Source organism: Hevea brasiliensis, chromosome 5 (assembly GCF_030052815.1).
Source record: "Hevea brasiliensis isolate MT/VB/25A 57/8 chromosome 5, ASM3005281v1, whole genome shotgun sequence".
NCBI lineage: Eukaryota > Viridiplantae > Streptophyta > Magnoliopsida > Malpighiales > Euphorbiaceae > Hevea > Hevea brasiliensis.
Window position 1 is genome coordinate 8055937 of NC_079497.1, and position 23094 is coordinate 8079030.

General features: G+C 34.7%; 4 protein-coding genes across 6 annotated transcripts; all 4 read left to right on the plus strand.

Annotated features, from left to right (window-relative positions):
* The first annotated feature begins 744 nt into the window (after positions 1 to 744).
* Positions 745 to 3791, plus strand: LOC110667458 (signal peptidase complex subunit 3B). The gene is made up of 6 exons (XM_021828311.2): positions 745 to 1095; positions 1213 to 1260; positions 2557 to 2619; positions 3142 to 3195; positions 3315 to 3401; positions 3507 to 3791. Exons 1-6 carry the CDS (start codon positions 970 to 972, stop codon positions 3630 to 3632), a joined length of 504 nt encoding a protein of 167 aa, XP_021684003.2. The 5' UTR covers positions 745 to 969; the 3' UTR covers positions 3633 to 3791.
* Positions 3792 to 5362: 1571 nt separating this feature from the next.
* Positions 5363 to 12877, plus strand: LOC110667485 (uncharacterized). The gene is made up of 13 exons (XM_058146814.1): positions 5363 to 5587; positions 6273 to 6614; positions 6701 to 6851; positions 7802 to 8130; positions 8196 to 8343; positions 8697 to 9037; positions 9112 to 9262; positions 10037 to 10371; positions 10443 to 10557; positions 10818 to 11140; positions 11219 to 11369; positions 11659 to 11999; positions 12275 to 12877. Exons 1-13 carry the CDS (start codon positions 5546 to 5548, stop codon positions 12776 to 12778), a joined length of 3273 nt encoding a protein of 1090 aa, XP_058002797.1. The 5' UTR covers positions 5363 to 5545; the 3' UTR covers positions 12779 to 12877.
* A 150-nt stretch (positions 12878 to 13027) lies between these two features.
* On the plus strand, positions 13028 to 18287 carry LOC110667486 (cation/calcium exchanger 5). Its single transcript, XM_021828348.2, is given in 3 exon segments — positions 13028 to 13951; positions 13953 to 14145; positions 17309 to 18287. Coding segments are annotated over 3 exon segments (1602 nt in total). The 5' UTR covers positions 13028 to 13307; the 3' UTR covers positions 18074 to 18287.
* An 849-nt stretch (positions 18288 to 19136) lies between these two features.
* On the plus strand, positions 19137 to 21824 carry LOC110667487 (nuclear transcription factor Y subunit C-9). Of its 3 annotated transcripts, none has more exons than XM_021828352.2 (3): positions 19137 to 19295; positions 20118 to 20923; positions 21607 to 21824. In XM_021828352.2, exon 2 carries the CDS (start codon positions 20133 to 20135, stop codon positions 20895 to 20897), a length of 765 nt encoding a protein of 254 aa, XP_021684044.1. In that variant the 5' UTR covers positions 19137 to 19295; positions 20118 to 20132; the 3' UTR covers positions 20898 to 20923; positions 21607 to 21824. The 3 variants fall into 3 exon arrangements, with proteins under 3 accessions (XP_021684044.1, XP_021684045.1, XP_021684043.1); XM_021828353.2 differs by having other exon boundaries at positions 20118 to 20918; XM_021828351.2 differs by lacking the exon at positions 21607 to 21824 and having other exon boundaries at positions 19139 to 19295; positions 20132 to 21162.
* The last annotated feature ends 1270 nt before the right edge of the window (positions 21825 to 23094 follow it).

The window sequence follows — 23094 nt, forward strand, 5'->3', positions numbered from 1 at the left end:
AGATATTTTTATCCATTCAAAAATTTATTTTCTTATTCGTATATTTATATATATTATATATATATAATTATTCTAATAGTTGTGGATATTTCATTAATTTTTAATTGTTTTATCTGATTATTAGATATTAATCATTGTTGATTAGTTATTTATATAATAATTTAAAATAAAAATGTATAGTAAAAATAATTATTAAATTAATTTTAAAATATAAAAATAATAGTATAATTTTATTAACCTTAATTAAAATGGGTATTCAATTTCATAAATAATTAAATTAATTTATAAATATTAATATAAATATTATATTATTAAATATAAATAAAAAATAATATTTTAAATATCATCAAAACATTAAACATTACGTGTATCGTCAAAAGGACCCAAATATTTGAATAAATGTCTTCATCAATAAGCACAACAACTCCATACACAGTTCTTGAGCACTCAATTTACATCCATTATATGCACTTCTTATATTATATTAACAAATTAATTGAAATTTATATATCTTAATATTTTATATTTTACATTTTATGTATGTCATTTGAATTATGTTCATCATCAACATATTTTCCAATTTTCTCAAATAAAATGACTTTATTTTTAAAAAACAAAGTTATTTAATTCAAGAGAAATATAAAAGCAACAGCTGACTAAGATTGCCACATCAGCAAAATGGGCCCACAAAATAGATTTACGGTCCAATGACAGAACAGCAATGAGAACCTAGTCGCACACGCCCACGCTCATTTCTCCTCTAAATCAAAACCCTCAAAACGACTCAAATCAAAGCGACTCGTTCTCTCTTCTCAGACCGGAAACCTCAACACTGACGACAACAGCGACTACACCATAAGAAAAGCTAGTACTTTCCCAGAATCACCACTGACTCCGGCGAGTTTGCTATTGGTTTCGTCCAAACGAAACGACAGAAAGTCTCTCCAATACGATATCGGAGTAGCAAACATGCATTCCTTTGGCTACAGAGCTAACGCTTTACTTACTTTCGCCGTTACCATCCTCGCGCTAATTTGCGCAATGGCCTCCCTCTCCGATAACTTCAATTCTCCCTCTCCCTCTTCCCAAATCCAGGTCTTTGATTGCTCTTTTATATTTTTGTATTTGCGTATGCGTAGGATTCTTTGGATCTGTTTGAATTTGAAACCCTCAATGACTTCTTTTTTGAACTTTGGGTTTTTGCAATTGTAGATATTGAATATCAATTGGTTTCAAAAGCAGCCGCATGGAAATGATGAGGTAAGTTTAGACTCTTGGTTTGTCTAAAAGGGGCTGTATTTTTTAGTAGATTGACGGGATTTTCTTTCTTCTAAGATAAATTTTTTTAGGGTTAACTTTTAGCTAATTGTAAGTTGTAGCATTCTAAATGTCTATGTATATAGATCAGTTTCCAAATTCTGGGTCAACTGTTGTGATGTTATGAATTGAATTTCCAGTATTTGTGTTAAAATGTAGCTGTATCTTATCGAACTAACACAATGTAACATTTGATCATAGAATATAGACATACCATCATCTTCCGGTGTCCAATTGTCCGCCTTTATTTGCTTATTGTGTTGAAATCCAAAAATTCTTTGGATGTATTTATAGTATGTGATCCATTTGCATCTCAGAGATTTGTTTGCTAACTTTGCTTAAGATTTCATACTATTGCGTGTCATTTAATGTTAATGAAAGTCAATCCCCCCACCCTGGTGTCTTTTGCCATGCAACATTCATATTGCTGTTGAGATATTGGAAGTTTCTCACCACATGTTATGCTTGTTTAGTGAATCACTCTCTTGATTAAAATGGATTTTTATGTATCTATTGTTACTTATGATTTTCTTTAGGTATTAAATGGGTTGGCCCTCTATTCATTTCTTTGATGTGCTTGATTGCTATGATATCTTTGTTGATGCTCAGAGCTATATTTTCTTGGTTTAACTCTCTGAAAACCTAAATTAGAATGCTCACGATAGCTAGTGAATCCTGGTAAAACAAATTTTGAATAGTTACACAAGTTGATGCATGGATGTCTTGAGAAAAGAACATACAGAACTAAATCTGCATCAATAATATTCAATATATAATTTGGCTCATTAAAGTTTGAATCTTCTTCTGTTTCCATAATATTGAACCAAAAGTCAATTACATCTTTCATTTTGTTACTTGTCTTTGTTGATACTTATCTATTTATAAAATGTCAAAAACCTTGCACCTATTGCAATGATTTTTGGATAAATTTTCCTTTTCAACTGACAGAAGCTAAGAAGACAAGAATTTGGGAAAGAATGTTGAGTGTGCAAAATTTCTCACTTGCAGTAGTTTAAATGCAATTTGAATGTATACAATCAAATTTTCTTCTTCCAAAAGGACCCCTCATAATTGTTTCTTGTAGTTGAGTTTACAAGATACTGTTGTGGTGTCAACCACCTTACTTTCTACGTTCAGATAGTTTATTTAGTAACTCTATAATTGGACAACTTCTACAAGACTACTTCACATGCTAGTTATTGATATGATGATAATTAAATTGCCTTTCATTTAATGTAGATTAGCCTCACAATGAATATAACAGCTGATTTACAGTCATTGTTTACATGGAACACAAAGCAGGTACGTTGTCTGGAAAATCTTTGCAGTTATTTAGTTGTTATGTGATTTTATAGTCATTTTAAATTAGATTAGAGGTATCATGTGGCTTGTGTGTAGAGTTGGGTTGTTTGAGTATCCAATTGAGCAAATCATTTTGCTGTTGAACATACCCTTTTCCTATTAAAGTTTCTCTGTTTTTATTCTGGCAAATTGGTGTTTAGATGCATTGTGAAAATTTTGAATCTTTTGTTAAATTTCTTGCGTGTTTCATGGTTGAGACATTATTGTGGGGCCATAGACATGAATGTGACCAACTTTGCCCCATTTTTACATCACAATTTTGTTGCCCACGACATGGGTGTAAGGATTTAATATATTTTATTATTATTCTTATTATATATTTTTTTTTAACTCAATGAGATGCATTGACTTCTTTCTGGAATTTCTTGAAATTATTCTAGAAAGCTAATTAAAAAAATGCAATGCTCTCACATTAAGGGCTTTCTCAAACATGCATAGTAATAATCTTACCATGTATTGCAGGTTTTTGTATTTGTAGCTGCAGAGTATGAAACCCTAAAGAATTCCTTGAACCAGGTACCTTGTCCAGAAATAGAAATTTAGTATTTTTCTGTTTCAGTTTTGTATTTGTTAAGGAATAATGGGGCTAGAATCAGTTTTTCTGTCCGTGTTTCCTATTAAACATTGTGTGTTAGGTCTCACTTTGGGATGCAATTATACCAACCAAAGAGCATGCAAAATTTTGGGTTCAAACTGCAAACAAATATCGTTTTGTTGACCAGGTGTGCTCGCTCGTAAAGTTCATTATTGTATGCTCATCATTTGATCCAGCATAGGTGTTTCTCTTGCTATGCTTACATATGTAAACTTTATTTTTCAATGTGCAGGGAAGCAATCTTCGCGGTAAAGAATTCAACTTGACTTTGCACTGGCATGTCATGCCCAAGACAGGCAAAATGTTTGTCGATAAACTAGTCATGTCTGGATTCCGCTTGCCTGAAGAGTATAGATAAGGATAGGTCTTTGCTGTACTCGTTTTTTAGCTGTAACTTGTGACATTTAATCTGAGATGATAAAGTTCGGCGGAATTAAAACAATGAAAAAACTAGAAACAAAAAAAAAAAAACGTATGTCGTTGACAAAGGAAATTAATACTTTTGGGATTTCTAGTACCTCGCATCATTTTGTTTAAAGAATGTGGAAAATCATTAATACTTATCGATGTTATGATTCATCGGCCAAAGCTTCGAAGACGCTTATATCTGAGGCCATAATATTGAGAGTATGGCGACTTTTTAGCCTGTGATGGGTCCTAGTGAGGTTCAGAATGCATGTACCAGTGGTCTTAAGATCAGAACTCCCATGATAAAGAACCAGTCTATAACAGTTGTTCAAGTCCCAACGCCGTCGCTGGTTAATGGGTTTGGTCACAGCACCCTCGTGGCACTGAGGAACGATGGAATGGGTGTAAGGCTCGTTGGGAAGATGGCTTAGGGCTCAAGGGCACAGAAGCAAGAGATACCAATAGCATGTGCCTCCACAACAACCCGTGCAGAAAGAAGCCATTGACCAGCTAAGAGGGGCAAAAACTCATTGCCAAAAAGGGAAAAGAAGGCGACGAAGAAAAAAAGGCAAACAAAAAAGAAAGAGAATAGCTCACATTTGTGTTATGGATCCATGATGCTACTGACTGCCTACAACCTTGTGTAGTGATGGAGAAGATGTTAAAGAAGCTCTAGTAGCCAAAATAAAAGTTGCGTACACGGAGTTCACATGCCACGAGATGCTTCTTCTTGTTCTCCGTCTTCGCGAAATAATCTTTCAAAGCAAGAAAACAAGCACTAGCAAAGAAAAGACTGAGAAAACCTTACGTTGATGGTGATCAAGAACAAGAAGGGCGAAAGAACGTAGCTTCAGGTTTGAGCGAGGCGCCTTTACCTGATAACTTGGAAAGCATAAAGCATAAATCGTAAAGCAATTTTTTTTTTTATCAGAGCAAATATTTTATTTTCCGAGAATCTCTTAATAATGGAAATAATGTTTGCTTTGATCGTAATTAAAATTATAAATATAAATTTAAAATACTACTATAATGTGTAAAAATTAGATTATGATATTAAATATTTCTATATAATTAAATTAAACCCCATTATTTTTATTTGGTAAGAAAACCCATTATTTTTTTTATATAGTCACATTTCTTTTTCATAATTTCTTGAATTATTTTTAAAAATTTTAAACGAGTAAAACCTTGATATAACCTCCATTATTATTATTATTATTATTATTATTATTATTTTGCATTTTGATGCTATGAAGTAATATTAAAAAGATAAATTATTATTAAGTCCTTATAATTTATCAAAATTAATTATTTAGTCTTTTTTTTTTAAATTCAATTAAAATATCTTTATCTTTATATGTTATAAAATCAAACTCTCTAATTTTTTTGTTAAAGAAAAAGCTAATTAATTTTTTTTGGCTTTGAATATTTATATTGTTTAGTTTCTAAAATTTTAATTATTTATATTAATTAATTCTTGTAATTTTAATTATTCATTCTATTTAGTTCTTCTGATTCTGATGAATATTGAAATAATTTAATTAACGTTTTATTTTTTTACAAAAATATAGTGAAAGGAGAACTTAATTTTTTAAAATATGGAGACATTTTAATTAGATTTTAAAAGGATATAGGCTAAGTAGTTAATTTTAATAAACTACAAGGACCCAATAGTAATTTACCGTATTAGGACATTCTTATCCCAGTCCCAGAACTGGAGTATGTTGCGCGAAGCAACTAATCGTACCCATTCAGCCTAGACTGGCCTGCAGGCTGCAGCTGCAAAAGATCCGCATAGCTGCCGCGCCCGGCCCCGCCCCGCCTACAGTTTTCCCGTTTTCGATCTCTTATCACATCTGCTTTATGAAATCAGGTACTAAGAATTATCCTCTCTACCGAAAGCAGGTACTAAGAATTATCCTCTCTACCTCTGATAGCATATACTTTTAACCGTGTATGGTATGATTCGATTTTGGTTACTTAGAAAATGTTGGGAAAAAAAAAAAAGATGTTGTATTATCTTTTGATTTTTAAGTCAAATTTCTATTTTTTTTTCTTTCCCATTTCCATATATCAGATTTTTTGGTAACAAGCAAAGTGTTTCTTCTGATTAAATTTTGTCAAAATTAGAGATTGAATTGTGTCATTTCTGGGCTTCATTTGTGTTTGAATTGTATGCTTGCATCTTTGAACTCGCAAATTGTGTATCATGTGTGTGATGGGCGAACGTTTGTTCACATCCTTTGTACATCCCAACATGTGCATATATGTTGTATGGTTTTGTAATGTATAGAAGCCATTGGCTAGTGCAATGTCTGAGTCTTGGGCTTGTTATGAGTTTGAGGTGCAAGAGATCTGCTTTGTGTGCAAATGCAGGGAATATGACTGTCTTTAGACTTCCCTCCCCATTACCAGAACTGTGTAAAGCAGTTTTTCTAATGTAATGGGTTGGGTGTTCTGCGGTTTAGGATGCTTGCCAATGATAGAAGAATATATTCATGAACCAACAACTAAATTGGTTTTCTTTTAGTATTGCTGGCTAGCATTGAATAACCAAAACTTTGTTGCAACCAAAGTTTGGATATTGTAGGGGAAGGAAATGGGCAGCCAAGTCCCTCAGGGTGGTGATCGGACAAGGACAAATTGGACACCCATAATGGAACGGTATTTTATTGATCTTATGCTAGATCAGATGCACAGGGGCAATAGAATGGGTCATACCTTCAACAAGCAAGCTTGGACAGATATGCTGACCATGTTCAATGCAAAGTTTGGGACTAAATATGACAGAGATATCTTGAAAAGTCATTATACAAATTTATGGAAGCAATACAATGATGTGAAGAATCTTCTTGAACAGAATGGATTTTCTTGGGATGATGGTCGGAAAATGGTGATGGCTGATGATGATGTCTGGGATGCCTTCATCAAGGTCCACTAAGTCATTTTTCATTCTGTTGCTTCCCCCTGTCTCTGACCATATTTATAAAATTTTATTGATAAAGTATAAATGACCAGGTCCACCCTGATGCACAATTCTACAAGAGGAAGTCTTTGATGAACTTTAACGATCTGTGCTTGATATATGCATATACAACTGCAGATGGAAGATACAGCCTTTCAAGTCATGATGTAGACATAGATGATGACATTCAGGGGCTCAATATTGGTATGCTATAGTTAAGGACCTAGAATAAGGTTGCATTCTGCATTTGCATTCAACTTGTCTTCTTTTGGTCTACATTATGCGAAGTTTGATTGGTGCATATAATTTTTCATGCCAGGCTCTTAATTTAACTATGAATTTAAACATGCAGTACAGTAAAGTCATATGAAAGCCCACCATAGGTATTCATATTATTGCAGGAAAATGTCAATGCATCATCTCTAAAATATTAAAATGGTTATTTCAATTGAAGTCAACCATAGGCTTCTTAGTATGAGATATTCAGAATTTATCAAAACTTGGCCTGACACAATAAGTGCCCCAGATTTTATGGGCCTTGTTCTTTCACTGCATTGACTTGCCCATACTAAGAGAAGAATATTTAAGTGATGGTAATGTAGAACAGTTAAGAACAAAGAGCAAAACAAGGATCAATCATTGAAAAAGAGAACTAATTCTCAATAATTTTATTTAATCTCAATAATAATCATAATTCAAAGCTACTGAAAAATAGAAAATTAGCTCTATTTATAGAGCTTACAACCCTAATCAAATTAGAAATAGAAATCCTAATTTAACACTAATTAGGAATACTAAATAAGATAAATTAGAAAATAATTAACCTAATAATAATAAAATTTCTAAACAATAAAAAGTCTTTAAATATCTTAATTCTATAATAATTAAAATTCCTAAATAAAATTCTAAGCTTCCTATTCTGCATTAAATGGGTTTATATTTCCTGAAGTGATTTTATATTTTTGTCCTTGGGTCAGCAGATTTCTTTGTCAATGTGAAATTTAACTAGGAGATGTATAATGTAAGATTGAGTTTAATTATTATCCTCTAGCAGTTTATAATGCTTATCTATACAATAAGGTTTCATGTTCTTATGAAGAAATGGCAATTTATTTTTTTATTTATTTCTTTATCTATAAGTGGTGTTGGTATAGGTTGCATTGCTCCAGCAAGTAGTGAGCGTGTGAAAACAGATTGGACACTGGCCATGGACCGATATTTTGTTGAGCTTATGTTGGAACAACTTAAAAGGGGAAATAAAAGGGATAGGACATTTAGCAAACAAGCGTGGAAAGATATGCTCACTTTGTTCAACGCAAAATTTTGTTCTCAATATGGAAAAAGTTTTTTGAAGCGACGTTATAAGAAATTGTTCAAGTACTATAGTGATATCAGAAGCCTACTTGAAAGAAAAGGATTTTCTTGGGATGGAAGACAACAAATGATAGTGGCTGATGATGCTCTTTGGGAAAAGATTATCAAGGTATAATGTTACTTCTATTTGGTATGGTAATTTATACCTGTTATATCTTATACTTGCTGTTGTAGGCACACCCAGGTGCACATTTATGCCGAAAGAAGACATTACTGAACTATCGGGAATTGAATTTGATTTATGGAAATGAAGTTGTCAACGGACACTTAGATCTACGCCAAGATAAAAGCTTTGAAGATGGCACCATGCAAGTTAGGTCTGGTGAGTTTATTATTTATTTTGTCAAGTTGTCTTTGATTTCTTGTAGTTCAAGATGTACAAAGATTTATCAGATGTTTGATGTCTTCTGATCTAAAACTGATCTTTGTGTCTGATTGTCTCTTTACATCAACCTGATACAATTGCAATCAAATCATTTTGAGGTATAGCTCCTGGGATATAAGAACTTACGGCTTCTGTTGGTCAAATTTTATTTGGGATAATAACTATTGACTTGCATGATTTTATTGAATTGATATATGCCAATGGTGATAATTTGCATACCTTACATTTGAAGCTGTTATACATTTTGTGAATGGGTTCTGGCACATATAATTAGGTGATCTCTCATGCAGGTGAAGAAAAGGACATTCATTTTTCTGTTCAAAGTAATGGTTTCGGGCTGTGCTGGACACTTGCTATGGATCGTTATCTCATTGATTTGCTGCAAGACCAGGCACTTAGAGGGAATAAAATTGGTCATGAATTGACAACTGAGGCTTGGATTGAAATGATCAAGTTGTTCAATGAGAGATTTGGGACACATCATGAGAAAGAAATTCTGAAGAATCGGTACATACATTTGAGGAGGCAATACAATGATGTAAACCTTCTTCTTGAGCAGAATGGGTTTTCTTGGGATGAGAGTCGAGAGATGTTAACTGCAGAAGATTATGTTTGGGACTCTTTTATTAAGGTGATTTTCCTTGAGTTTTCTTGTATCAAAGACACACTCGGTATTATTCTGTCACTTACATGTAACATAAACAGGTACATCCTGATGTTCGATCATATAGAAATAAACCTGTGCTGAGCTATCACAAGTTATGTGTTATATTCGGTGAAGAAATTTCCAATGGAAGATACAGTCATAGAGCTCATATTGTGGATCTTGACAGCAAAGGGCCAGCTTTTACAATTGGTATGTTTCTTGTTTCATTCATGAAGCTTAGAATAAAATACTCTGAGGAGCATTCAAAGATTATTATATTGTATCTGTGATTGATGGGTAAAAATTAGCAATATTATAGCTATTAATTAAAACAATGATATTTTAATTGATTCAGCAATATATATATTTTTTTCCCAATTTGAGTTTGATTGTTAAAATTGAAACAAATGTGAAATGTTAAGGTGCGTATTTGTAAAGCTAAAACTGGTAATGTGTGCCAAAGTTTGGATTATTTTAGTCAATTGGCCTGTCTTTTTATGATCTTTCATATTTTCTCTGTTCCATAGGGTTATGTGTTACAGAATATTCACTTTATTTCAGAGAGTTGTCTGAATATTTGTGGTGTCCTGAATTTATGTCACTTATTTCGTTTGAATATGTAATCTCTCTCTCTCTCTCTCTCTCTCTCTCCTCCTAATGCTTTAATGTGACTATTATTTTCTGATCCGGAATTTCCAAGTTTTTTGTTAATTGTTATGCCTATTTAGTTCTGAGAATACAAGATTAATCTACATTCCCTCTCCCTCTCCGTTAGAGTGATACCATGTTTTTTCATTTGCTTCAAATTTTATAACTTCAAGCCCGATCACAATCTCATTAAAAATTTTGCTTCAATGTGCATAATTTCAATTTATTTAACATCAGGTAGCATGAGTCTTGGATTCCAGAAGAGGGATATGAGTCGTGATGTTGGTATGATCATTAATTAAGTTGAGAGTAATTGTGAGATTTTTGTATTTGCAGGAGAGGATGTTCAATGCTATACAAATGGTGATTGTTCAAGAATTGATTGGACACCTTCGATGTATCGCTATTTTATCGACCTTTTGTTAGATCAAGTGATTAGAGGGAATAAGATTGATTACACTCTGGATAATCAAGCTTGGATAGATATGGCTGTGTTGTTCAGGGAAAAATTTGAACTAAAACTTGACAAAGATGTTCTGAAGGGTTGTCATAAAACTTTAGGGCAATTGTTCAATGATATGAAGAATCTACTTACCCAGAGAGGATTTTCTTGGGATGAATCACAGCAGTTGGTTACGGCATATGATGATGTTTGGGATACTTATTTAAAGGTGCTTTTCCTGTTCTTGACTTTATGCATGTTATTTGAAATAACAAGTGGCTAACTTCTGGTCTAATGTAGGGAAACCCAGATGCCATTTCATATAGAACTGATCGAAAGCCAAATTACAATGACTTGTTCTTGATTTATGGAAATTCAGCTTCAGACAGAGGAGGGGGTGACCAATCAGGTCCAGGTATTGGCTGTGATGGTCATTGTGGGTTTAATTTTTTTTGAGCTCAGCACTTCACATTGTGTGAGCCTTTTATGCTTTATCTTTTTGTTGTTTGTTTCACTACCTGTTTATGAGTTTTTGTATGAGGTTATTATCAAGACTGAGATGAGTGTTATATATGCAATATGCATGATGAAATAGATGTTTATCATTTATCAACTGCGGCGATTGGTTATTTCATGGTTAACACTTTTCCATTGTTCTGAAATTGATTCATGGAGCCAAACTTAACAATAGCTATTGCTGGAGAACTGATTGGACTCCACCAATGGACCGACGTTTCATTGATCTAATGCTGGAGCATGTTCGTCAAGGAAGTATGGTTAATCTAAGATTTAATAGGCAAGCATGGAGTGATATGGCTGCAAAGTTTAGTGCTGAATTTGGGTCTCAGCATGACAAAGATTTCTTAAAGAGTCGTTTTATGAATTTGAGGAAGCAATTCAATGGTATGAAAAATTTACTTGATCTGAAAGGATTTGCTTGGGATGAACTGAGACAGATGATAATTGCTGATGATGATCTCTGGAATTCTTATTTGAAGGTGATTTTTTTTCTTAATTGAATAATCTGGTGAATAAAATTCTTCATGGTCCTTTTAGCTTACACCTGTTTAGCGCAGGAAAACCCGGATGCCTGGTCATACTGCAATAGAACTCTCCCAAATTATAATGACTTGTTCTTGATATTTGGAGGTACAAACAACAATGCAAGACTTGACCATTCATGTCACTCAATGGCTGCTGATGACTATGTTCTGGGACTAAATTTTTGTATGTTTTCTCCCCCTCTCTCTCTTTGCACGCTTTTATGTATGGACAAGATTGCATCCCAAAATAGCATTCTGTAATAGATTTATGGCTACAAAGTATTATGGCCTGATGCTATTTAAAAACTGAAGTAATGTATGTTAATTACAAGTTTAGCTATTAAACTGTTGACAGGACTGCTAATCTGATTTTTTTTTTTTTTTGGGAACTAACTGGTGCAAGATCAATTTCTTTTCAAATGCACCATAAATAACATTTCTTCTACTTGATTTTTTTTTCTTTGGATTTGCAGGCGAGGATGATGGCCTATCCCCTGTTGATTTTGACCACCCTTCACAAGTAAATTGGACAAAGACAATGGAAGTCTTTTTCATTGAACTTCTGTTAGAGTGGGTGCTTAAGGGAAATAAGATTGGTCAGACATTCAACGAGCATGCATGGTCCTGGATAATTGCCTTATTTAATGAAAAGTTTGGCCTCCTCTGTGAAAAAGATGCTGCAGAAAGCTGGTACCTTAGCTTGATGGAAGAGTATGAAAACATCACAGATCTTCTCAATGAGAATGGTTTTTCTTGGGATGAAACTGAGCAAAAAATAATTGCTGCTGATGATGATTGGCAATCTTATATCGAGGTGTGTTTCTTTCTGAAAAATCAAAATCAAAATCTAGAACAATTATTCCAGTTACCAACTCCAATCCCTCCCCCTGCCTCTGCGGGTATGGTATGGCTGGCTTTCTATGTCATTTGACCATTAAGAAACACAATCAAGTTATGTTTTTTTTACCCTTTTCTGAAGTGATCGGTACTATTTTTTTAAACAGACTAAAACAGATCTGTAACAATTCTTTATTCAAATATAACGCTCCCTTTTTTTTAGCTTTTTCTTATGATGAAACTTTTCTGCAGGAACATCCATATGCAATCAAGTACAGAGATCAAATCTTAAGTAGTTATGATGTTCTTTGCGTTATTTATGGTAATGAAGTGCCCGTTGGAAGATCAAGTAATTTGGGTGTAAAAATGGAGATTGACATAGACATGGGGCTCGAAGGAATTAATGCAGATGTAAATCTGACTGAAGAATTTGAGACATATGATCACAGAAAAAAACGGAAACTTGTGACGCCGTCAACCTCAGTGGCTTCTAGGAAAGTTCAAAGACAGAAGATGGAGGATCCAAAAGAACTTGGTCGGAAGCTGGACGTGGTCAAAACAATGGGAAGTAGGGAGGCAAAAGAACATATGTCAATTGAAGTCATTGTTGATGCACTTCAAGCTATACCAGATATGGACGACGAACTCTTCTTGGAAGCCTGTCAACTTCTAGAAAATGAGAAAAAGGCTAAGGTTTTTGTGGGAATGGATGTAAATCAGCGGAGGAAATGGTTATTTAGAAAGCTCCATAGATAACATCTACCTGACTTCGTTATTGTGATATATTATCATTGTACAGTTCAAAATTTTGTGTGTAAAATAGGCCAAAAGTCAATGCAATGTAGTTTATTTCAATCACTTTCTTTTCTTCTTCTTATTATGTGACTCATTTATTGCTGGACATGCCAGCAAAAATCTCCGAAGGACTTGAATAAGGATCTCTTTCTTGGAATTCCAGAGGACCTGAGCTATCCGTGCATATAGGGAATGCGGCCCAGTGAGTAACTTGCTTAATGAAATGTCTCAATGAAATGGGCAGCTTCCAGCGTCCACCCTCCATCCTAATCAACCCATAAAAGGTTGCTTTTTCACTCGTGGGTCGTGGTTTTGGGAAATTAAAATGGTCCAGTCGGGACGAACAAAAATAGCGCGTATACTTGTGAAAGGTCTAACAGTGTAACAGTTTTCAGGTGCCAAGTGCAAGCTCATCACTTTTAGTCAAAACAGATACCAACTCACACTCACTCGCATAACAGAAAGGGAGCCAAATCTTCTGTGAAATGGCATGGCCTTCTCTTTCTCTATCCCTGTTCCTGCTTCCCTCCTCAACTCCATTGCAGCACTCTCCTTGACCCTCCTCTCCACTTCATTTTTCTCCAAATCACAACTTCACTCCTCCACATTTTCTGAAATCCCTCATAGATCTCTCCTTACACAAACCCAGAACCAGACCCTCCCTCTCTCTTGTTCCTCTCGTCCCCCTACAAATGGCCTCATCGACTACCTTTCTCTCCACTTTTGCCTCTTCAAGGGGAACCTTTTCCTCTCGATTCCTTCCCTTTCTTTGTTCATTCTTCTCTATTTTTATATCCTCATCAAAACAGCCCAATCCCATTTCTCTGTTGTCACCGCCAAGCTCACCAATCACTTAAACCTCTCACCAAGCATGGGCGGAGTAACCCTTTTGGCGCTAGGCAATGGGGCACCTGACGTTTTTGCATCTCTGGCAGCAGTTCGGTCTGGGCAGTACAGAACTGGATTTGGGGCTATACTATCTGCTGGTACTTTTGTTTCTGCGTTTGTGGTTGGATTCGTAGCGATATATGCAGCACCATTTAATGTGGATCCTGGGTCTTTTGTGAGGGATGTTGGGTTTTATTTGTTGGGGGCTTTGTTTCTATTTTATGTGTATTTGAGTGGGGAGAACTTTTTGGCAGGCTGTTGGATTTGTTGGATTTTATATGTTCTTTGTTGGGGTTGTATTTTGGATGGATTTGGGAATTGGCCTTGTTCATAAAAGGGATGGAGGAGAAATGGATTGTGGCAAAGGCGGGGCAGTGGTGGTGAGCAATTTGGAGGATGAGAAGCAGGGTTCTGGGCTCTTTGAAAGGGCTTATGGAAAGGTAATGATTATTTTCTTGGAAAGTAATGCAATTTTTAGGTTATTTTGACGACATTACTTAAATGGAAATATATAGATGATTGTGATGTCTGTGTTCTTTTGAATGTTAAGTTGTGTTTAGCTATGAGATGTCAATTTATTTTCTGTTTGTGAAGCGCTTTTTTTTTTTCCTCCTGTGAACTAGGCTATTATGAATTTTCTCTTCTCAAAAATGGGATCATACAACACTCAATGCCGGCAGAACTTGTGATAGGTTAAGATAGGGCATTCTTATGTTTTAGTATTCAACTAAGAAACTACAAAATTTGCATAAAGAATTCTCGATATTTCTATATTTCTTCCCAGATTGAAAGGCAAAGTAGGAATTACATTTCAAAGATGTTTAACTTTGCAGTCACTTTACGTAGAGGATCAAGTTGTAATCTTCTTCACCTATGAGCAACCTCTGTTTGTTTCTTCAGATTTTAGAATGCAGCACCACTGATTGGCGCCACTTGGCTTTTGCAATTTTAGTTAAAATAAGTCATTGTGAATTAAACAGCTTATATTAAGAAATCTCTATGTTTTTTAAGGGTACATTCAAATGTGTCCTGTTGCTTCACTTGAATTGGTATTTGGTACTGCCAAAAGTGTTGGTATTCCTCTATTTCATCTTAAGATAATTCAGTGAAGGTGATATAGAAGTTACCATAGTTATTGAAGGCGCAAGGTGGAGGCACCCATTTGGAGAGGTCAGAGTCAAAATAGAGCTGACTTGACTTTTGTTTATGGGCCCATATTTAAAATTATGCCTTTCACATTGGGTTGTAAATATGTTGTATGCACTTGCATCCTGGGTTTCCCCCTCCCTCTTTTTTTCTTTTTACAGAGAATCTGTTATGTTCTTTGAAGTCTATTATAGGGTGTTGGCAGCGAATATTTTTGTAATCAGCACTGCTGTATATATATATTATAGGAAAACCAAAAAAAGTAAGTGGAAAGGACAGAGAGAGGAACCAGAATAAGGTGGAAAAAGAGAAAATTGAGGCAATAGAATTTCTGGCAACTTTTCAGAGTGTTGACATTTGCTTCTGGTAGATCAGAGAGTTGCCCAATTGAAGTGTGGAAGTATTTGGGAGATATGGGAGTGGAATGGTTAACTAAATTATTTAATAAGATTCTAAACTCAAAGAAAATGCCTGATGAATGGAGGAAGAGTATTTTAGTACCTATTTTTAAAAATAAGGGAGACATACAGAGTTGCTCAAACTATAGGGGAATTAAACTCATAAGCCATACTGTGAAGACATACAGAGTTGCTCAAACTATAGGGGAATTAAACTCATGAGCCATACTATGAAGTTGTGGGAGAGAGTTGTGGAGTATCGACTACGTCATGATACTTCTATCTCTCTCAATCAATTTGGTTTCATGGCCGGTCGTTCTACTATGGAAGCGATCTTTCTCATTAGAAGCTTGATGGAGAAATATGGATATGTGAAGAAAGATCTACACATGGTTTTTATTGATTTGGAGAAGACTTACGATAGTGTTCCAAGAGAGGTCTTATGGAATGTGTTAGAACAAAAGAGAATATCTATTAGGTACATACAAGTATTGAAAGATATGTATGAAGGAGCAACTACTATTGTGCGCACAGTGGGAGGGGACACGAGATTTTCCGATCTCAATTGGATTACACTAAGGATCAGCCATAAGCCCTTACCTTTTTACATTAGTTTTAGATGAACTGACGAAACATATACAAGAGAGTATTCCTTGGTGCATGATGTTTGCGGATGATATTGTTCTGATAGATGAGACATGAGAATGAGTCAATAGAAAGCTAGAACTTTGGAGAAGTACTTTAGAGTCAAAGGGTTTTAAGTTAAGTAGAACGAAGATAGAATACATGCATTGCAGGTTCAGTGAAGGCCAAACTGGTGATAGGGAAGGAGTTAGTTTGAATGGAGTGATACTGCCCCAGATTAATCACTTTAAATATTTAGGCTCAGTCCTTCAAGTAGATGGGGGATGTGAGGAGGATGTTAGTCATAGGATTAAAGCCGGATTGTTGAAGTGGAGACGTGCCACGGGAGTTTTATGTGATCGTAAGATTCTCAATAAATTGAAAGGAAAATTTTACCGTACAGCCATACGACCGGCTATATTATATGGTAGTGAGTGTTGGGCACTGAAAGAGTCGTATGCATCTAAGATAAGAGTTGCAGATATGAGAATGTTAAGGTGGATGAGTGGCCATACTAGACTAGATAAAGTCCGTAATGAGAGTATTAGAGAAAAGGTAGGAGTTGTGCCAATTGAAGATAAGTTGAGAGAAGGGAGATTGAGGTGGTTTGGTCATGTGAAGTTTAGACATACGGAGGCTCCAGTTAGACAAGTAGAGCACATTAGGTTAGAGGATAGAAAGAAAAAAAGGGGTAGGCCTAAATTGACTTGGAGGAGAGTAGTACAACATGACCTAGAAGCATTACACATTTCTGAGGATTTAACCCAAAATCGTTCAAAGTGGAGAAAGCGAATCCATATAGCCGACCCCAAATTTTTGGGATAAAGGCTTAGTTGAGTTGAGTTGAGTTAGATCAGAGAGTTGCCATTGTAATACCGGTGGCCTTTATTGGTGAGCAATCTAGATGGTGTTTGAGGCTAGGGAGGCACTAGGCCTAGCACCTTGCAACAGGCACACACCTCTTTGGCATCTCCTGTCTCATCCCTGTAGAGGCATTAGCCTTAGGGCCTAGTGCACCTTTAACAAGTTTGGGATTGACTATAGATGGGTCATTCAAACAACTGGAAAAATTATTACTTTGTTGCATTGAAGGCTGAATTAGGGCTTTGGACCCAATAACTCAAAGGAAAGAGTGTAGGTGTTCATTTTGCTTGCAAAGGGGGAAATGTTTTATATTGCTCCTCTAGTTTTTCCAGAGGCTCTGTGTATTAGTAAACTGTTTATATTTCGTTGTTGTGTGGATTTCAGATGTATATATTTCTTGCTTTGTTTTCACCCTCTAGTACAAAGCCAAATGACAGATGATCTCTGAATCTGAATTTCTTGAATTGGGAACTTACATTTTTTATGTTTAGCTCCTTTGATTTCTGTGGGAAAATATAGTATGAGCAACTTCCTTCCTAATTTTTTTTTTATTGTCATGTATTTTTTACAGATCTCAAACTTATGGGAGCGCCCAATCTCATTTCTTCTTAAGCTCACAATTCCACAAACTGCTCCTTCAGAATGGAGCAGGTTTTACATATCTGCCAATATAATTCTTTGCCCTCTAGTACTTCTATATAGTTGCAATTCGTTCATGCCCTTAGATCATCCCATAGTGTTCCTCCTTTCAAATGCCCATTTCCCACTCTGGTTCATAGTACTCCTGGCAAGCTCCTCGCTTGCACTTCTTCACTTCATACTGGAAAAGGAACCCCCAAAGACTGAGCTAATGCCCATAGTGCTTGTGGCATTTATAATGAGTGTTTTTTGGATATCTACTGTTGCTGGAGAACTGTTAAACTGCTTGGCAGCACTTGGAATGCTTCTTGAAGTGCATCCTTCACTCCTTGGCCTCACAGTACTTGCTTGGGGAAACTCAGTGGGTGATCTTGTGGCTGATGTTGCAGTTGCCAGAGCAGGCCAGCCAGCAATGGCCATGGCTGGGTGCTTTGCTGGGCCAATGTTTAATATGCTAGTTGGACTTGGATCAGCATTGGTGATGCAAACAGCTGATACTTATCCAAAAGCTTATGAACTTCATCTCCACACTGGTATTGTGATTGCATTTGTGTTCTTGATCTTGAGCCTGATGGGATCTCTGCTAGTTATAACTTGGTCCAGATTTCGGGTGCCTAGATTCTGGGGCTTTTGCCTCATTGGCCTTTATGTATTTTTCATGGTGGTTAGCTTAGTGATTGCCAAGTTTTCAGGATGATTTATTCAATCCTCAAAGTCAAAATTTTGCTCGGTTATTGCTAAATTCTTTATGCCACTATATAGGAAACCTTCACAGCTGTATGTGTTAGGGGTGATGCATTATATACGCGTTGATATCAAGAGCATATTGCCAGGATTATGGAATTTTTATTCTGTAATCTGAAAATGTAGTTTGTATCATGAGTTTCTATAATTAAATGAAATTTCTCAAATTCAATTTTTCTTTCATATTAAAAATGAAAATTACATATTTTCCTTAATGATAATGCATGTGATGTATGAGATAAATTAATTAAAGATCATTCTTAAAACTATGAGAATTAAATTAATTAAATATCATTCCTAAAACTATGAGAAAACCAAACTGAATTAAAGTATAAAGAAAATTAAATTAAACTAAACCACAAAATTTCAATTTTTCGATTTTGCAGTTCTCTTCCTCATGTTAGGCCTTTGAGCAATTGGGTTACACCTTCACCCTCATTTGATTTTTAACAATAGCAATCAACGATAACAATACTCTTTTCATCAAACAAAATAATCAACAAATTAGTAATACTAACCGTTAAAGTAGTATTTAGTGTCGTGATAGTTAAGACACTAGCTCTTTTAAGGTAGTGTTTAAATAATGTCACTATTTTTAAATTTAACAATTATTTTTATCGATTTTTATTTTAAATCACTATATCAACAACTAATCATTATCATTCAGTAATATTAACTAATTTATTATTAATTTAATAATTATTTTTATTTTATAAATAATTTTTACATAACTAAATTTATTTTATAATGTTTTCATAATAAAAATTAAATAATTATTTAAAAATTTTATTTATAATGATAAAAATTAAATTTTATAATACACAATAAAAATTGTCAATAAATTTTTAAATATATTTTATAATGATTTATTTTCTAAATATGAAAGATGTAAACATTTTTAAATTAAAACAAAAATCAATAAATGAATGTATTTTTTATTTCACATAAAAATAAAAATTAATTTTATAATAAACAGCGCTAAAAATTTTGATAAAAATCGGATATTTCATTGTACGGAATAAGTTTCGCGTATAAAAGCCTCAAACGCATTCGATCTCGTAAAAACCCTCGTTTCACTCTCAAATCTCTGCTTTCCCTCTTCACCTTTTCTCTTTTTCTTCTGGGTCCTCGATCTTGCAAGCAAAAGCACAAGCCAAGCTCTGTTACCAGAAAAGGTAACACCATCACCATAGTTTCTGTACATACACATGTCCCTTTCAATATCTTCTTAATTTTATCGTTCATTCGTGTGATCCTAGGTATATTTTTATCTATAGATTTTCTATGTTTTTATTCTTGTGGTAAAGTCTTTTTCTTTACTCTTTTTGTTTTCTTTTTTTAATTGAAAAGAGATAAGAAGGCAAATATAGAATAGATGTCGTAGATGGAACTACTAATGCTCTGTTTTGTTAATTTGAACTAGTTGGTATGATCCCTGAGTTAATTCTTCTTCTTCTTTTTATTATTATTATTTTTTTTATGTGCGACCAATATACCTTGGTTATTTAGCTTCTAAGGTCATTATGGTGTACTTTCAAAGTTTCTCCTATCGAACTCTTTGAAGCAAATGGGTAAAAGCAAGTTGCTTGATATTTTTAGCTTTTCCTGGCACTATGTATATTGCTTTCTGTAAAGAAAATCCAGTTTATTGGTGTTACGTTATTTTCTTACTAGGGAAAGAGAAAATAGCCATCTATGCCTTATCCATGATTCTAAAAGCATCCACTTTTATCATTTATTGGTTTTGAACGTAGAAAACTGATAAATTATTTTCCTTTTGTGGATTAGACAATCTTGAATCACACCTGTTGATTGTTTTCTGTTATAGCTTGTTGCATGGAATGGAGGGTGTAAAATTGGAGTTCCATCAGTCTCTTAGCTGCATCAACTTAGCACATCAGACAATTTTTGTTCATGAATTTCTTTAGCATCCAGTCGCAGTATATATATATATGCCAAAATTCAGTTTTTGATATTTCTTATTTTGCATAATCGAGTTTACCTGCATCAGAATGGATCAGCAAGGGCGTGGAGAGCCCCCAGCTATAGGGATAGTGAGTACTTCAGGCCAGGTGCCATATGGCACAAACCCTTATCAGCCGAACCAAATGTCTTCTGCCCAAAATCCAGGATCAGTTGGGACCATCCAATCTACTGGGAAGCCAGCAGAAGCACAGCTTGCACAGAATCAACTTGCCTATCAGCAAATCCACCATCAACAGCAGCAGCTTCAGTCTTTTTGGGCAAATCAGTATCAAGAAGTTGACAAAGTTGCTGATTTCAAGAATCACAGCCTTCCCCTAGCAAGGATCAAGAAGATCATGAAGGCTGATGAGGATGTGAGGATGATATCAGCTGAGGCCCCAGTTGTATTTGCCAGAGCATGTGAAATGTTTATTTTAGAACTGACCTTGCGGTCTTGGAATCATACAGAGGAGAACAAAAGGAGGACATTACAAAAGAATGACATTGCAGCAGCCATCACTAGGACTGATATTTTTGATTTCTTAGTTGACATCGTGCCAAGGGAGGATCTGAAAGATGAAGTACTGGCATCAATATCTAGGGGATCAATGCCTGTTGGGGGGCCTGCTGATGCACTCTCTTATGGTTATATGCCACATCAGCATGCAGCTCAAGTTGGAACTCCTGGGATGATAATGGGTAAACCTGTGATGGACCCAGCTATCTATACCCAGCAGTCTCATGCCTTTATGACGCAACAGATGTGGCCACAGCAGGGATCAGAACAACAGCAAGCTCCCTCAGATCATTAATGACCAGATATGAAAGTTGAGGTTGTGTAAGTTCTGTATTTAACTTACCTATCACTACAGCATGAAATTTGTGTCCGACAGCCCAAAACTGTTTAAGATCATATGAGCATGTTGTAGAGAACTACTGTGATGTAATTGATAGCAGCAATACTTGTCTCTTCTCAGATTTACGTATCCTTCAGGTAGATTCTTTTGTAGCTGAAGGCTCATAACAGTGATAATATTTTTCTAATGAAAATTTCCAATAGAGGAGTGAACGTTAGAACTTGGTTGTTTTTCCTTTAATATTGTTAGTATATTGTTTAAGCATTATAATGCTCCTGTTTCTGTTTTGTTATATGAAACTACTTGTACTGGTCTTTATTCCAGTATCAAATCTACCCGTTAATTCTGCATGTGGTTGTTCAGATCAGCCAATTTGTTTAAAATTTTTAATCTTGTTCATCACTATGCAGAGAGAATGTTCACGTGGGTTTACATTAAATTAATCATATGAATGTTAGCGGTTCTTTATTTTTATTTCTTGTTCCTGAAAATGAATGTTGTTCTGTTCATTTAAAGGATTTTATTTCGACATTTTGGCATAGACTTTTACTCTTCTCATGCATTCTGTTCTTTCAGATATTTGTTTCTTTATATACCAGTATCCTTGTTCCTCTAATTTTGGTAACGCATTTATTGATTGAAACACCTTCTGAATGTCAAACAGAAAAGAAAGAGGGCCCCTCAGTAAGCAAAAGGAGTGTTCGTGATTGGAACTGAAAACAAGCAAGACTCCCTCTGTATATAACATCCTAAAAAGAGTGGTTGATCTTAGCTGTTTTTCTCTTTTTAGCCCTGAATCTTTACTTTCATCTTTCTTCTTGTGTAAATGGAGATTTCAATGCTTGGATTTTAGTTTAGCATAAAGAAGATTTATTAACTTTATATTATCGTCTCTCTATTTCATGTTTGTTATATTTGTAGCTTATAAGAATCCTGGGGATTGTTGACTGCTTGCTATGTAGCTACTGTTGGGTGGGGAAAGAGGAGAAAGCTTCTAGAGATTACAAAATCTTTATACTGTGCCAATGATTTTATATATATGGTTGGTGAGTACTGTTTTGTAAAACCATGGATTAATGTAATCATGCAAGCAAAATCCAACTTGCACTTTTACACTAACGTGCAGGGGAAATGCATGCTTGAGAAGCAAGGTTATCAAGAAGTAAAGAAGCTACTTATCTGTTACCATGTTTCTGTTTCATTACAATCCCCCCAAGAATCCCATCTATACTTAAAAGTTACCAGAGAACTGCTAAGCTGAGGATCTACAGGACCAGGCGGTCGAAATGCAATGGAAAACTCCCTTGGTGGACAAAGGTTCTTTGATTTCATTTTAAAAACTCTCTCGCAGTTGTCGACACACCTTTGATCAGAACCTTAAGATCTTTTTCAACTTCACAACTGAATTCCCCTTGCAGGGCACCAAGTCTTTAATCCCTTTAAAAATCAAAATTCCAAAATCACTAAACCGATCTCTCATGCTCTGGCTTGTAAAAATTGATTGTCTCTCACCTATGACGACCTAGTAGAATAATCTACTTATCACAAGACTTTGTCTCCTTAATTTCAGTGTACATGCTCTCCCATGTTAGAATTAAAATCATGATTCCTCTGAAAGATCTAGCTGACAAAAACGGGGTCTTAGGGAGACAAATGATATGGTCTAAAATAAATCATCCTCACATTGAAGATCCCTCTTAGTCTTACAAGAATTTCAATATCTTTATGCTTCTAAAAAAGATATTATTTTGAAACATTTTTCAAGTGTCTTAAACAGTCTCCACATGAAAAGATCTAATGATTTTTGAAAATTGAGACGTATCAATCCTACTAATTATTTTAAAACTTAAAGTATTTAATATTTGGGAAAATCACAAAAAAAATCTCAACTTTTGGCAATTTTTACAATTCTACCTCATCCCTTTTTTTTTTTTAACAATTTTATCCTAACTTTTAACACTCAATTTAATTCTATACTACCATCAAAATTAATTATTTAACTTAATAGTAACACCACGTCATCATATCTAATAAATATTATAATATCTAATTAATTATTAACTCTGTCCCTAAGTTATTTTAATAATTCTTAAATTGAAAAGAAAACTCATGATCTCTAATCCAAAATTGATTCTGTTTCTTTGGTTTATTC

Coding starts and splice junctions, on each gene's coding strand:
- LOC110667458 (XM_021828311.2), top strand. CDS start 970: ATGCATTCCTTTGGCTACAGAGCTAACGCTTTACTTACTTTCGCCGTT. Junction 2,620..3,141: donor TTACATGGAACACAAAGCAG/GTACGTTGTCTG, acceptor CATGTATTGCAG/GTTTTTGTATTTGTAGCTGC. Junction 3,402..3,506: donor AATATCGTTTTGTTGACCAG/GTGTGCTCGCTC, acceptor TTCAATGTGCAG/GGAAGCAATCTTCGCGGTAA.
- LOC110667485 (XM_058146814.1), top strand. CDS start 5,546: ATGAAATCAGGTACTAAGAATTATCCTCTCTACCGAAAGCAG. Junction 8,131..8,195: donor TTTGGGAAAAGATTATCAAG/GTATAATGTTAC, acceptor TTGCTGTTGTAG/GCACACCCAGGTGCACATTT. Junction 9,038..9,111: donor TTTGGGACTCTTTTATTAAG/GTGATTTTCCTT, acceptor TAACATAAACAG/GTACATCCTGATGTTCGATC.
- LOC110667487 (XM_021828352.2), top strand. CDS start 20,133: ATGGATCAGCAAGGGCGTGGAGAGCCCCCAGCTATAGGGATAGTGAGT.